The sequence below is a fragment of the Panthera tigris genome, chromosome A1 (assembly GCF_018350195.1).
Source record: "Panthera tigris isolate Pti1 chromosome A1, P.tigris_Pti1_mat1.1, whole genome shotgun sequence".
NCBI lineage: Eukaryota > Metazoa > Chordata > Mammalia > Carnivora > Felidae > Panthera > Panthera tigris.
The window spans coordinates 1,531,736-1,547,519 of record NC_056660.1 but is presented as its reverse complement, the minus strand read 5'-3'; the positions used below and the strand labels follow the sequence as shown (position 1 = coordinate 1,547,519).

At 36.9% G+C, this 15,784-nt stretch overlaps 1 protein-coding gene across 2 annotated transcripts in view; it reads right to left on the bottom strand.

Annotated features, from left to right (window-relative positions):
* The window catches only part of IFT88 (intraflagellar transport 88), a 131,919-nt gene that overhangs the window by 114,132 nt on the left and 2,003 nt on the right, over positions 1-15,784 (bottom strand). The window contains exons 2-3 of one of the 2 annotated variants that reach the window (XM_042977811.1): positions 12,085-12,190; positions 7,833-7,895 (exon numbers count right to left, since the gene is read on the bottom strand). In XM_042977811.1, coding sequence (XP_042833745.1) covers positions 7,833-7,895; positions 12,085-12,174 — 153 coding nt within the window. In that variant the 5' untranslated portion in view covers positions 12,175-12,190. The remainder of the gene's footprint in view (positions 1-7,832; positions 7,896-12,084; positions 12,191-15,784) is intronic. The other variant, XM_042977735.1, reaches the window with a different exon arrangement.

Below are 15,784 nucleotides of genomic sequence, written 5' to 3'. Positions count from 1 at the left end.
CAGGGAGAATGCACAGTTCTGTTTAATCGGTATAGAGTTTCAGTTTGGGGAGATAAAAAACTCCTGGAGATCTGTCTCACAAGAAAGAATATATTTAACATACTGAACCATGATTTAAAAATGGTTACAAAGGGGAGGGATTCAGGAAGATGGTGGCAGAGTAAGAGGACCCTAGGCTCGCTTTGTCCCACAAACACAAGATAACTGTCAAATCATCCTAAATACTCCAGAAACTGACCTGAAAACTAGCAGAACAAGCTCCACAACTAAAGGTAGGGAAGAGGCCACATCAAAGAAGGCCGAAGTGTGGAGATGCAGTTTGGGAGAGAAAGGGAGGATGGAGGGATGGAGGGACAGTGGTCACTGCTGTGGGAAAGGAGCTGTGGGGGCAGAGAAGGGTAAGAGACAGACTAACACAGAGGGGAGTGCTTGGGGAAAACGAATTCCCATAGAAATTGGCTTGGAAAGCAAGAAGGGCCAAATTTTGTGACTTCTGGCAGCAGCAGGGCTTAAAGCCGGAGTCTTAAAAGTTAGCAGGCTTGGCTAGCATAGAGCCGGGAGGACACTGCGCTGTTCTTGGAGAGAAGGCGGGTAAACAACCTGTGGACACGAGGCATGGAAAGAGTGATCTGAAGGGTGCCTGGGGCACACAGTGGGGAGGTTATTCAGTCATCTCAGAGTGTACTCCAGAGAGACAGTGCTCACAGAGAGGCCCTTCTGGGAACAAATACACCGGCTGTTGCCATTTCCTTCCCTAGCCCGTTGGCATAAACATAGGGCCACCTGTAGGAACCAGCACAGCACAGACATTTGGTACTTAACGTTCCTACACTAAGCCTTGCCCCCCACACTCCTATAAAACTGCATTTCGTAGTCAGGCTGTGTAAGATGCATCACCACAGACCCCTCCCCCCAGAAGACTGGCCCAAACCCCTGTCAACACTCCCTGATGTCCCTGGTCTCCCAACCAGGGAGTTTGTTTTTGTCTTTTTGGTTTTTTTAATAGCTATAATTCCATTTAATCCTTAGTTTACACTCAAATTTAAAGCAGGGACAAAGACCAATAGTGCCATTTTATAAGGGTATGAGTGACACCAAAAAATTAAGAAATTTGGCCAAACTTAAACAGTCGGTCAATTGGGTAAGTCCCTGTTCTCCCGACCCCCACCCCAGCATTCTTTCCATTATGCCAGCCCTTATCCTTACTAGTTCTATTCTTTCTTTTTAATTGAGGTATAATTGACATATAACATCATATGTGTTTCAAGAGTACAACATGACAAAATATATATTTGTATATACTACCATCAGTCTGGTTAGCATTCCTCACCAGACATAGTTACAAAACATTTTTTTTCTTGGGATGAAAATGTTTAAGATCTAGAACAATATTAATTCTGAAGATTAGGTTTGGTTGCAAGTGATAGGAAAACCAAAAAAGTAGTGGTTTAAACAAGACAGAATTGGATAATTTCTTCGCTATCCTCAATACCTGGCTGTTCAAGATGACTGCTCAGGTTCCAGTCATGTTCCAGCCAACAATAAGGAAGATGAGGGACAGAACACATTTTTCCCCTTTAAGGACATTTCCTAGAAATCATACAGGACACATTTGCTAAATTCCACTGGCCAGAATTTAATGACATGCCCTTAGTTAGCTTCAAGGGAGGCTAGAACCAACCAGGGAGTTTTGCAGAATCTCGATTCCAGCCGTGGTAGTGTCAGGTCTCACTTTAGAAACAGAGCAGAGCACGCCTTGTTAAAACTCACGACATTCAGGCCAGGGACAAAAACTGACCTCAACAGGCAAAGAGAGCCTCTGTAAATGGCCAGTGTGAAGGATAAAGCAGCCAGGACACAACAGAAGTGCACACATCACACACTGGAAACACTTCCAGAAGTGTCCGGGTCTGGGGAACAAGGGAAGCTACACAGCAAGGCATTACAGGACCTCTTCTTTGTAAGGTCATTACCCTCAAGAATAGGAGACATAGCTGACGTTCCTAACACACAGAAACAGGCACAGAGACTTAGACAAAATGAAAACACAGAGGAATTCATCTCGAATAAAAGAACAGAACAAGGCCATGGCCAGAGATCTAAGCAAAACAGGTATAAGTCATATGCTTGACAGAGAATTTAAAGCAATGATCATAAAGATACTCAACTGGGCTTCAGAAAAGGGTATAAGAAATGAATGAGACCCTTAACATGAGATAAAAAATTACACACCAGAGCTAAAAGGTACAATAAACGAGGGGCACCTGGGTGGCTCAGTCGGTTACGCATCTGACTTTGGCTCAAGTCATGATCTCGCAGTTCACAGGTTTGAGCCCCGCATCAGGCTCTGTGCTGACAGCTTAGAGCCTGGAGCCTGCTTCGGATTCTCTGTCTCCCTCTCTCTCTGTCCCTACCCACCCCACCCCCAACCGGCCCCCTCTCCCCGCTCGCACTCTGTCTCTCTCTCTAAAATAAACATTAAAAAAAATTTTTTTTAAGGTACAATAAATGAAGTGAGAAACACGTTTGATAGAAGGAACAGCAGACTGGAAGAAGCACAGAAAATAAATTAATGACCTAGAAGACCAAGTAGTAGAAAGTAATCAAGCCAAAAAAAGAATGATGCGAAACAATAATAGACTTAAGGAGCTCAGTGACTCCACTAAACATAACATTTGTATTAAAGGAGTCCCATAGGAAGAAGAAAGTAAAAAGGGGGCAGAAAATTTATGTGAAGAAATAAAGCAGAAAGTTTCCCTAATTTGGGGAAGGAACCAGATATCCAGATCCAAGAGGCACGGAAAACCCCCATCAAAACTGACAAAAGCAGACCCACACCAAAACATATTGTAATCAAGATGGCAAATATAGTGATAAAGAAAAAATATTAAAGGCCACAAACAAGACAATAACTTACAAGGGAAAACCAATTAGGCTAGCTAGAGATTTTTCAGAAGACACTTTCCAAGCCAGAAGGGAGTGGCATGATATAGTCAAAATGCTGGACGGGAAAAATCTGCAGCCAAGAATACTCTATCCAGCAAGGCTATCATTCAGAATAGGAGAAGAGATAAAGAGTTTCCCAAACAAAACTGAACGAGCTGATGACCACTAAACCAACCCTGCAAGAAATACTAACGGGACCTCTTTGAGTGGAAAGGAAAAACAAAACGCAACAGAAAGAAATTAGAAAACACAAAAGCAGTAAAAATGAGTATTTCTATAAAAAATCAGTCAAAGAACTCACAAAATAAAAGGATGTAAAATATGAACCATATACTTAAAACGTGTAAAGGGCAGAAGTAAAGAATGGATTCAAACCCAAATGATCAACAACTTAATATAGACTGCTATACGCAGAAAAGGTTATGTACAAACCTAATGAAAAGAAATAAGAGAAAGAAATCCCAATATATCACTAAAGAAAACCAGTAAGCCATGAAAGAGAGGAAGATAAATGATCAGAGAAAATCTTCAGAAACAATCACAAAACAAGTAATAAAATGGCAGTACATACATATCTATCAAGAATTACTTTGCATGTAAATGGACTAAACACTCCAATCAAAAGACACAGGGTGTCAGAATGGATAAAAAAAAAACAAGACCCATCTACATGGTGCCTACAAGAGACTCATTTTAGACCTAAAGCCACCTGCAGATTGAAAGTGAGGTGGTGAAGAAACATCTATCATGCAAATGGATGTCAAAAGAAAGCCAGAGTAGCAATGCTTATATCAGATAAACTAGACTTTAAAACAAAGACTATAACAAGAGACAAAGAAGGACGCTATCTAATAATAAAGGGGACAATCTAAAAGAAGATACAACAATTGTAAATATTTATGCACCCAAATGGAGGCACCCAAATACATAAAATAATAACAAACATAAAGGAACTCATCAATAATAATACAATAATATTAAGGGACTTCACATAAATGGATAGGTTATATAAACAGAAAATCAACAAGAAAACAATGGCTTTGAATGACTGACTAGAACAGATGGATTTAACAGATATATTCAGAACATTCCATCCTAAACAGCAGAGTACACATTCTTTTCAAGTTTACACAGAACATTCTCCAAAACAGATCATGTATTAGGCTACAAAATAGGTCTCAACCAATTCAAGAAGAGTGAAGTCTTCCATGCACCTTCTCTGACCACAATGCTACAAAACTCGAAGTCAACAACAAGAAAAACTCTGGAAAGACCATAAATACATGGAGGCTATATAAACAATGAATGGGTCAACCAGGCCATAAAAGAAGAAATAAAAAAGTACGTGGAAACAAATGAAATGAAAACACAAGGGTCCAAAACCTTTGGGGTGTAGCAAAAGCAGTTCTTTTCAAAAAGAACTTTCTTTCTCAAAAGCAGAAGCAAGAAAAATCTCAAATAAACAACCTAACCTTACACCTAAAGGAGCTAGGAAAAGTACAATAAAGAATAAACCAGCAGAAGGAAGCAATAATAAAGATTAGAACGGAAATAAATGATACAGATACTAAAAAAACAATAGATCAGATCAATGAAACCATAGCAGGCTTATAAAGAAAAAAAGAGAAAGGACTCAAATCGATAAAATCACAAATGAGAGAGGAGAAATAACAACCAACACCACAGAAATACAATTATAAGAGAATATTATGAAAAGATGTATGTCAATAAATTGGACAATCTAAAAGAAATTCCTAGGAACATGTAAGTTACCAAAACTGAAAACAGTCAGAAATAGAAAATTTGAATAGACCAATAACCAGCCAAGAAAAAACTCCCAACAAACAGAACTCCAGGACTAAGTGGCTTCACATGCAAAATCTACCATATATTTAAAACACAAACTATTCCAAAAAATAGAACCAGAAGGATAAACTTCCAAATTCATTCTATGAGGTCAGCATTATCCTGATTCTAAAAGCAGATAAAGGCAACACTAAAAGAGAGAACTACAGGCCAATATCTCTGATGAACATAAATGCAAAAGTACTCAACAAAATAGTAGCAAACTGAATCCAATAATACATTTAACCTACACTTGATCTTAGCCAAAAGGCTGAGAAGCAATCCAATAACACATTTAAAATAACCATCCACAACAATCAAGTGGGATTTATTCCCGAGTTGCAAGAGTGGTCCAATATTTGCAAGTCAGTCAGCATGATACATCACATTAATAAGAGAAAGTATAAAGACCACATGATCATTTCAATAGATGCAGAAAAAGAATTTGACAGAGTACAACATCCATTCATGATAAAAGCCCTCAACAAAGTAGGTTTAGAGGCAACAAACCTCAATGTAATAAAGGCCACATATGAAAAACCCACAGCTAACATCATCCTAAATGCGGGAAAACTGAGAGCTTTTCCTCTACAGTAGGAATAAGACAGGGATGTCCACTCTCACCACTTTTATTTAACATAGTACTGGAAATCCTAGCCACAGCAAACAGAGAAGAGACAGAAATACAAGGTGTCCAAATCAGCAAAGAAGAAGTAAAACTTTTACTATCTGCAGATGACATGATACTCTATGTACAAAACCCAAAAGACCACCAAAAAAACTGTTAGAACTGATAAACAAATCAGTAAAGTCACAGGCCACAAAATCAACATACAAAAATGTGTTGTTTCTAACTACCCATTATGAAACATCAGAAAGACAAATTAAGGAACTAATCCCATTTACAATTACATCAAAAATAATAAGATGCCTAGGAATGAACCTAACCAAAGTGGTGAAAGACCTGTACTCTAAAAACTATAAAACACTGAGGAAAGAAACTGAAGACGACACAAAGAAATGGAAAGACATTCCATGCTCATGGCTTGGAAGCATAAATATTGTTGAAATGTCTATATGACCCAAAGTAATCTACACATTTAATGCAAACCCTATCAAAATACCAAGAGCATTTTTCATAGAACTAAACCAAACGATCCTAAAATGTGTATGCAAGTACCAAAGACTCCAAACAGTCAAAGTAATCCTGAAAAAGAAAAGGAAAGCTGGATGCACCACAATTCTAGACATTAAGTTATATTATAATGCTGCTGTAATCAAAACAGTATGGTACTGGCACAAAAATATACACATAGATCAGTGGAACAGAATAGAAGACCCAGAAATGAGCTCACAACTATATGATCAATTCATCTTCAGCAGAGCAGGAAAGAATAGCCAATGGGAAAAAGACTGTTCAACAAACGGTGTTGGGAAAACTGGACAGCCACATGCAAAAGAATGAAACTGGAACATCCTCTTTCACCATACACAAACATAAACTCAAAATGGATTAAGGACCTAAATGTTGAGACCGGAAACCCTAAAAGTCCTTGAAGAAAACATAGGCAGTTATTTTCTCTGGCATCAGCCATAGCAACTTTTTTTCTAGATAGGTCTCCTGAGGCAAGGGAAATTAAAGCAAAAATAAACTGTTGGGACTTCATCAAAATAAAAAGCTTCAGCAGGGTGCCCGGGTGGCTCAGCTGGTTGAGCCTCTGACTTCAGCTCAGGGCATGATCTCGCAGTTCGTGAGTTCAAGCCCCACATCAGGCTCTTCACTCTCAGTGCAGAGTCTGCTTGGGACACTCTCTCTCTCTGCCACTCCCCTGCTCTCTCTCTCAAAAATAAATAAACATTTAAAAAAAAAAGCTTCTGCATAGCAAAGAAAACAATCTAAAAAATTAAAGGCAACCTATGGAATGGGAGAAAATATTTGCAGATGTTTTATCAAATAAAGGATTAGTATCCAAAATATGTAAAGAACTTATAAAACTCAACACCATACAACAAACAATCCAGTTAAAAAATAGGCAGAAGATATGAATAGACATTTTTACAAAGAAGACATCCAGATGGCCAACAGACACATGAAAAGATGCTCATCATCACTTACCATCAGGGAAATACAAATCAAAACTACAATGAGCTATCACCTCACACCTGTCAGAATGGCTCAAATCACCAACCCAAGAAACAACAGATGTGGGCAAAGATGTGCAGAAAAAGGAACTCTCTTGCATTGTTGGTGGGAAGGCAAACTGGTACAATCACTGTGGAAAACAGTATGGAGGTTCCTCAGAAAGTTAAAAATAGAACCACTCTATGATCCAGCAATGGCACTACTGCGTATTTACCCAAAGGATACAAAAACACTAATTCAAAGGGATACACGCACTCCTTTGTTTATAGCAGCATCATTTACAATAGCCAAATTACAGAAGCAGCCCAAGTATCCATCGACTGATGAATGGATGAAAGATGTAGTGTGTGTGGGTGTGTGTGTGTGTGTATGTATACATACATATATGTATATATATGTATATTTATATGTATATAATAGAATACTGGAATGAAATCTTTCTATCTGCAAAGGAATGAAATGAAATCTTTCTGTTTGCAAAGACGTGGATGGAGCTAGAGAATAAAATGCTACCCGAAGTCAGTCAGAGAAAGACAAATACCGTATGATTTCACTCATATGTGGAACTGAAGAAATAAAAGAGCAAAGGGAAAAAAAGAGAAAACTCAAGAAACAGTCTCTTAGCTATAGAGAACAAACTGATGGTGACCAGGGAGGGGGGAGGGCGGGAGGGGAGGTAAGGGGATGGGATCAAAGGTGACGGGGATTAAGGAGTACGCTTGCTGTGATGAGCACCAGGTGATGTACGGAATTGTTGATTCACTATATTGTATGTCTGAAACTAATATAACACCGTTAACTACCTGGAATTTAAAAATAAGATAAAATAAATAAAAATGGTTACGATGGCTAAGTTTATGTCATGTATTTTTTACCACAACAAAAAACGTGCACTTACTGGAGGTCTTCTGCCATGACTAGTTCTCACGGCTTCCTGAAAAGCTGTGTCGTTCTCTAATTCCTAAAGTGAAAAGGCAAATTTAACATTCAACGTGAAGTGAGAATTGAAAACAATAATAAGTTTCATGTCTTCTGTTTGGTATTCATGATCCTCTATGATTCAACTTACCCCATCTGCTGACATCCAGGTAGTGGCTCAAGGACTCCTGTCCTCAAAGCTCCCCCATAACACTACCCAAAATATAAGGCTCCTTCCTTTTCTAGGAAGGGGACTACTTGGTAATGTCAGTCGACTTTAAGGGTATTTTACTGGCCACTGTTTAAATGTGTGGTATCATTATGCCTGGTGAAAAGATCAAGTACACAAGGATATGGCCTTTCTTCTGTTCCTTTCTTCCAAGTACCTGGAACAGTAAGAATTGAGAACTGCAACTCTTCCTCTCCCTTCCTCTCTGTCCTCTCTCCCTCCCTTCTATCCTTCCATATGCTGGGACCACGGCTACCAGCCCCAGGTGAAAACACCGCAGGACATTTCATTTCACTGGAGGAGTGAAGTCTGGAATTCAGACTGGAGCTAAGAAAAGCTTCCCCGTGGAAAAGCTCCATGGGGTCCAACCTGCTGTGCCATTTGGAACCAAAGCCTTAGCTGAGATGAAATGTCACTGTGCTTTGCTGATTCCGGCCTATACTTCTATTCTTCATCGGGAAACGTGAGGAAGGTAATATTAGTCAAGAGCAAGATACAAATGTTCCTGGGTTTCCAGGACAAAGGTCATTTTTTGACTCTCTCAAAAGCACCCAATCTTAGCAACTACCAACCTTCTAACCAGCCTGTATCTCCTATTCCTTCACCAACACAAAATCTGGCTGTAAGCCTTCCCATACATCTTATGGGCAATTGTCAGACTTGCCTCTGATTTATTTCAGTCTATGTCCCACAAAAATATACTTGCTGATGATCAAAAAAAAATACAATAAATCAAAAAACAATCACTACTGATTAACTTCTAAAAACTCTGCAAACAATTAAAGTAAAATGTTTATATAACCAGATGTTAATGTGATGCACTTCAAACATGATTTTATTATGTCTAAACCTTCTTTAATTTTTACCTTAAATAATCTTTATAACCTTCCACATCAATTATATAAAATTAATAAGTACACAATTCTCAGTTGGCCATGGAAACTAGGCAACTTTCATATGAAGTATAAAGCCAAAGGTAACCCTCAGCATCATTAATTATACTATTCTGGTGGATCCTTTAGGAAAAGGAAGTCTTCTAATATTCCTATACAATTAGTAAAATTTGATTAATCAATTCAATGAATTCTAACTGACAAACTAAAATTGTCAACAAACTCTCCGACTACAAATACCAAACTACCACAACTTTTGTAATTTTTCTTTGTTCATGATTTTACTAGCAATTTCCATAATCTATGAACATCTGAACAATTATTTCAATTAATTCATTTATATATTAAGCTTGTTATTAGTCCAATTAAGATATAAGAAAATCATGGGTAAAGCAAATGTCATTTTTATCTTACTATTTAATTTATTTTTGTGTCTGATATTCTGAATATTCACTTTTTTTTTTTTAATGTTTGTTTATTTTTGACAGAGAGAGAGAGAGAGAGAGAGAGAGAGAGAGAGCATGAACGGGGGAGGGGCAGAGAGAGAGAGAGAGGGAGACACAGAATCGGAAGCAGGCTCCAGGCTCTGAGCTGTCAGCACAGAGCCTGACGCGGGGCTCGAACTCACAGACCGCAAGATCATGACCTGAGCTGAAGTTGGACTCTCAACCGACTGAGCCACCCAGGTGCCCCTGAATATTCACTTTCAATCAAATAATGAAGCCACACTGTGATGACCTGAGAAGTTAGGAAGTTTCTCTGGTGCTTTAAAGTGATCATATTCATTATCTATTAATTCTATTTCTGAGGCTTTAGCCAAGGAAATGTTGCTAAAAATAGAGAAAATTGTTTATGTATAAAATTGTTCATTGCATAGTTGTTATTTACAACAGAAAACTGAAAATAAATATCCTATGATCTGAAATCAGTTCTAATCAACTATACATATTCAATAAAATGTAGCAATTAAAATTATACAGTTAACCCTTGAACAACACAGGTTTGAACTGCCATTGGTCTACCTATATATGACTTTTTTCCAATAAATATATTGGGAAATTCTTTGGAGATTTGTGACAACTTGAAAAAACTCGCAAACCATATAGTCTAAATAAGCTAAAAAAATTAAGAAAAAGGATATTATTGTAACAATACAGTGTATGACATATATAACATACAAAATATGTGCTAATTGACTTTTTATTGGTAAGGCTTCTGGTTAACAGTGGGCTATTAGCAGTTAAGTTTGGGGGGAGTTAAAAGTTGTATGTAGATTTTTGACTACATGGGGGGAGGGAGGTGGGTCAATTCAAGGGTCAACTGTATTTAAATCTTTAGTATCATGAGACATTACTTGTAATGTAGTTGGATGTAAAAAAGCAAACAGAAAAGTAAATCCTAGTTCCATTCCAAACATGTTAAAATAAAACTGTAAATATATGCATAAAAGAAAGACAAAGCAACAAAATGTTAACAATAGTTATTTCAGAGTGACGGGATTCTGGGTAATTTAGTTTTCAACACTGAACATGTACATTTTATATACTTATAACCTTTATAACTGGGAAAAAGGGGGAGAGTTCAGTATAGTTTTCAAAATCTGTACAAACCCAGGAGAACATCTATGTTTTAATACAAATTTTTAAAAAGGAGTCTATATAATCATACCTGTGTGTATACACAGTACACACAGGGAGGGAAACACTTGTGTATATTTGAAGACGGGGAATACACCACAATGTCAGGTGATAGATATACTTAATATAGGTGATCTTTGAGTGACGGGATTTACATCATTTTTCCCCAGTCTTCTGTAGTTTTCAAATTTTCTGTTAAATGATCACATCGCCTAGATCCTTATTTCGTATAGAGTAAGTGAATGGTTTCTATTTTCCTTCCAGGTCTTACATTCACAGACTACCATTTTTCTCCAGAGGAAAAAACAATTGAAAAATGACTAAAAGCTATATAAAACACTCTAGAATATAAGATTTTCCTAAATTCATATAAAGTCCTATAAATGCTAATATTTGATTATTATATACTAGCAAATAAATTAACAATCCTATCGTTCATCCTCACTCTTTTCACACACCAATTCAAGGTAACTTTATAAAAAGGTTTTGTTTTGTTTTACAGTTTGGAAACTCAAAGTCTCACAATGATATAAACAGATTTAAAATATTCAAGTATTGGGGCACCTGGGTGGCTCAGTCAGTTAAGTGGCCAACTCTTGATTTCAGCTCAGGTCATGATCTCACGGTTTGTGAATTCGAGCCCTGCTTTGGGCTCTGCACTCACAGTGCAGAGCCTGCTTGGGATTCTCTTTCTCTCCCTCACTCTGTTCCACCTCGGCATACGCTTTCTCTCTCTCTCAAAATAAATAAATAAATTTAAGAGAAAAATCTTAAAAAATAAATAAATAAAAATAAAATATTCAAGTTTTTTTAATTCAACTATTTGTCTTAACAATTTCATCTTTTAGTTTACTATCCCACTAAATATTAAGTAGATATAGATTTGTTGACATAAAGGAATATTTATAAAAGACAAAAAGCAGGTTACAAAACAGTACACACAGTATGATACCATTTTATCCAAAAATAGAGATACACATATATTTGCATAGGGAAATGTTTGGTGACATAAGCATTATAAGCTAGTTAATGTTTACCTCTGGGTGGTAATAGTTTCTGTGATTCTATTTCCTAAGTTTTCTATAAAATATTTGTATATTTTAATTAAAAGAAAAAAATCACTACATGACATTTCAAATTTAGGAAATTAAAAAAAACAACTGATTTTAGGTACCTCAAGTGATTTAAGTCTTTTTACTTACACATTCAGATAGCTAGTGCTGGAAAATACAAGTCTATAATCGACCCTAATTTGTTTCTATAACCTTTCTCATGATTTTCCCTTTTGCTGCAATTAGTATTATTAGTGGAAGTTAGTACAGACTTCAGAAGTAGCACTTTTCCAGGCTTTTAATCAGTTTACTTAATTTAAAGATAATAAAGCAGAACCCTCAAATCCAAAGTTTTCATGAACCAGCTGGTTAGCAAAGACCAACATAAAAACTAGATTTATTTTTATTTTTATTTTCTTACCTCAGTGTCATAGGTTGGATTGTAGTCATTATAACCAGAATAAAGATCATCTTCATCTGTCTCTGGGGCCAGGTGTACATTTTGCATCATCTGTACCTATGAAAAATTGGCAGTGTAAATATGTTCTTGGTATATAAAATAATCCTTAATTGAAATAAAGTAGAACCACTTAACAACCTTTCTGGTCAAGTTTATTGCTACATATTTTTATGACTTAATTTTTTTCACGTCAAATTCTCAAAACTAGGTGTCAAAACACTCGTTCATTGCTCTCATTTTACATTTATTCCACACCTGTTGCATTGAAAGGCACTAGACACAGGTACGAGTTAGTTGCCCTGAGTGTCAAAGAGCTTAGCATCAAGTGCAGAACAGGGGACGTAAGAGTCAAGTGCAAAGCAAGGCAGAAGCCACCACACACTTACCAGAACGGCTCAATTTAAAAAACCAACAACGCAAAAGGTCGGCAATGATGTGGAGTGATCCAGAGTCCTACATTGTTGTTGGGGAGGGTAATATAGTACAATTTTGGAAAAAAAAGTCTGGCACTTTCATAAAATTAACATATATTTCTTACGAACCAGCAATTCCACTCCCAAGTATTTACCTGAGAAGTGAATACATGGGTCTACAGATATATTTATATAAGAATGTTCACAGGAGGTTTATTCATAATAGTCAAAAACTAGAAACAGACCAGATGCCCATCAACAGAATGGATAAGCATATTTATGCAACAAAATATTATTCAGAAAAAAAAATGCACCGATGACATACATAAAATGGAAGAATCTCAATTAAGTGAAAGAAGCCTCACAAAACTGAACCTTATATACTGTTTTGTTGATTTAAAATTCTAGAAGAGACTAAACTATTGTAGAAAACAATCAGAAGGGTGGTTGCTGTTTAGGCGTGGGAGACTAGAGTTTGAATGAAAAAGGGCAGATTATAGAATTTTCTAGGGTAGGGCGCCTGGGGGTGGCTCAAGTCAGTTAAGTGTCTGACTTTGGCTCAGGTCATGATCTCACGATTTGTGGGTTCGAGCCCCACATTGGCTGTGTGCTGACAGCTCAGAGCCTGGAGCCATTCTGTCTCTCTCTCTCTCTCTCTCTCTCTCTCTCTCTCTCTGCCCTTCCCCGGCTTGCTCTCTCACTTGCTCTCTCTCCCAAAAATAAACAAACATTAAATTTTTTTTTTAATTTTCTAGGGTGATAAATATTCTATATCTTGACAATAGTTTGGGTCAGACTGGTAATCACACTTGTAAAAAGTCAACAAATGCATACTTTTTTCCTTTCATTATACATTTTTTCTTGAAAGAAAAAACTGTAAATAAATATCAAACTATAATATGCATACCTAAGTATTTAAGGGAAAGCTTAATATCTATAATTCAGTTTGATATGCATAAAAATAACAGAGAATCTTAAGATTCTCTCTCACTCTTCCTCTGCCCCACCTGTGCTCACGCACACACGTGTGTGCACTTTCTCGAAATAAATAAATAAAAATAACATGGATAAATGAAAGATATATGATAAAGCAAGTACATGAAAATGTTAATGGTAGAATCTATGTAGCAGGCATGATGTTCACTGTAAAATTTTTTAAGCTTTACTGTACATTTGAAAATTTTCATAATAAAATATTGAGAAAAATGCAAGACACAATAAAACAGATGTCAAAGTAAAATAGAAGCGGGAAATTTAATTACTGTATACATATACTGTAAATGCAGTGATTACTAGAGAATTTGGGAAGAATTCTCAGACAAAGAATCATTCAAACTGAGTAATCTTTTAGTCAATTTAGGGGAGGGGTCAGGCTAGGTACCCAAGAAATGTAATACTGAATTACTTTACCTTGAAATACATATTTTTAGGGGCACTTGGGTGGCTCGGTTGGGCATCCGACTCTTGATTTCGTGATCCCAGGGTTGTGGGATCAAGCCCCCTGTCAGGCTCCATGCTAGCATGGAGCCTGCTTAAGATTCTCTCTCTCTCTCTCTCTCTCTCTCTGTGTCCCTTTCTCCCACGTGCAGGCACACATGCTGTCTCTCTCTCTTAAATTAAAAAAACACACACAAAAAAGAAAAACTAAATACGTGCTTTTTTTAAGTTGGTACAATTTTAAGTGTGCCAGTAAATTCCTACAAAAATTTCAGCTTAATCTTATTGCTCAGTATAAGGCCAAACATACATGGCTACTTGTAACCTTTTAAAAATTATTTTTATGTGGGGGTGCCTGGGTGGCTGTCAGTTAAGTGTCCAACTCTTGATTTTGGCTCAGGTCACAATGTCACGGTGAGTTCCAGCCCTGGGTAGGGCTCCGTTAAGACAACGCGGAGCCTGCTTGGGATTCTCTCTGTCCCTCTCTCTCTGCCCCTCTCTCTCTGCTTCTCCCCTGTTCACACACATGCGCATGAACTTTCTCTCAAACTTAAAAAAATATTTTTATGTGAAATATAAAATTATCAATTTTTTATAATTCACATACTATAAAACTTACTTTAAGGTGTACAATTCAGTGTTTTTTTAGTATGCAACTACCACCACTATCTACTTCCAGAACATTTTCAACACCCCATTAAGAAATTTGGGACCCTTTTAGCAGCCAGTCTCCATTCCTCCCTCCTCCCACTTAGCCTATCTCACTAATCTACTCTGTCTCTACGGATTTGCCAATTCTGGACATTTCATATGGAATCATCAATCAAATTTTTTTCATCAGTCAAATGGAATCATCCAACATGTAGCCTTTTGACTGGCTTCTTTCACTTAGCATGTTTTCAAGGTTTATCCGTGTTGTAGCATGCGTCAGTACTTCATTCCTTTTTATGGCTGAATAATATGCCATCGTATGCATATACAATATTTTATCTATCAGTTAATGGACAGCTGGATTGTTTCACTTTATTATAAATAATGCTGCTATGAACATGTGTGTACGTTTAGTGCGAACATAAATTTTCAATTCTATCGATATCGAGTGTATACCTAGGAATGGCATTGAGTCATATGGCAACTCTGGTTTAACTCTTGGCGGAGCTGCTAGACTCTTCCAAAGTGGCTGCACATTTCACACTCTGCCAGCAATGTATGAAGGTTTCGATTTCTCTATGTCCTAGCTAACACTTGCTAATGTCCCCATGGCCATTCTAATGAGTATGAAATGGTATCTCTATGCTTTTGATTTTCGTTTCCTTGATGACTAATGATGTTGAGCATCAGTTCATATGCTTATTGACAATTGTATACCTCTTTGGAGAAATGTCTTCTCAGATGCGTTGCCCATTTTTAAAAATTGGGTTGTTTTATCTATGTTATTAAAGCTATATATTCTGGATACTAGCCCTTATCAGATTTATGGTTTGCAAATATTTTATCTTTCATTTTCTTGATACCACCCTTTGAAGTGTCCTTTGAATTTTGATGATGTATAATTTATCCATTTTCTCTTCGGTTGCTCGTGCTTTCAGTGTCTCATCTGAAAAAACCACTGCCTAACCCCAGGTTAAGAAGCTTTACACTTGTTTTAACAATTTTATGGTTTAACTCCTACATTTAGGTCTTGAGTTAATTTTTCATTACTTTTTAAAGATGAAAATTCACTACTATGGGAGAAAAAATATCAGATAGAAACGTTTATTCCAAATACCATCAAAGGTATTAAAAGTCACTGGTATACAAATTCCCAGTTC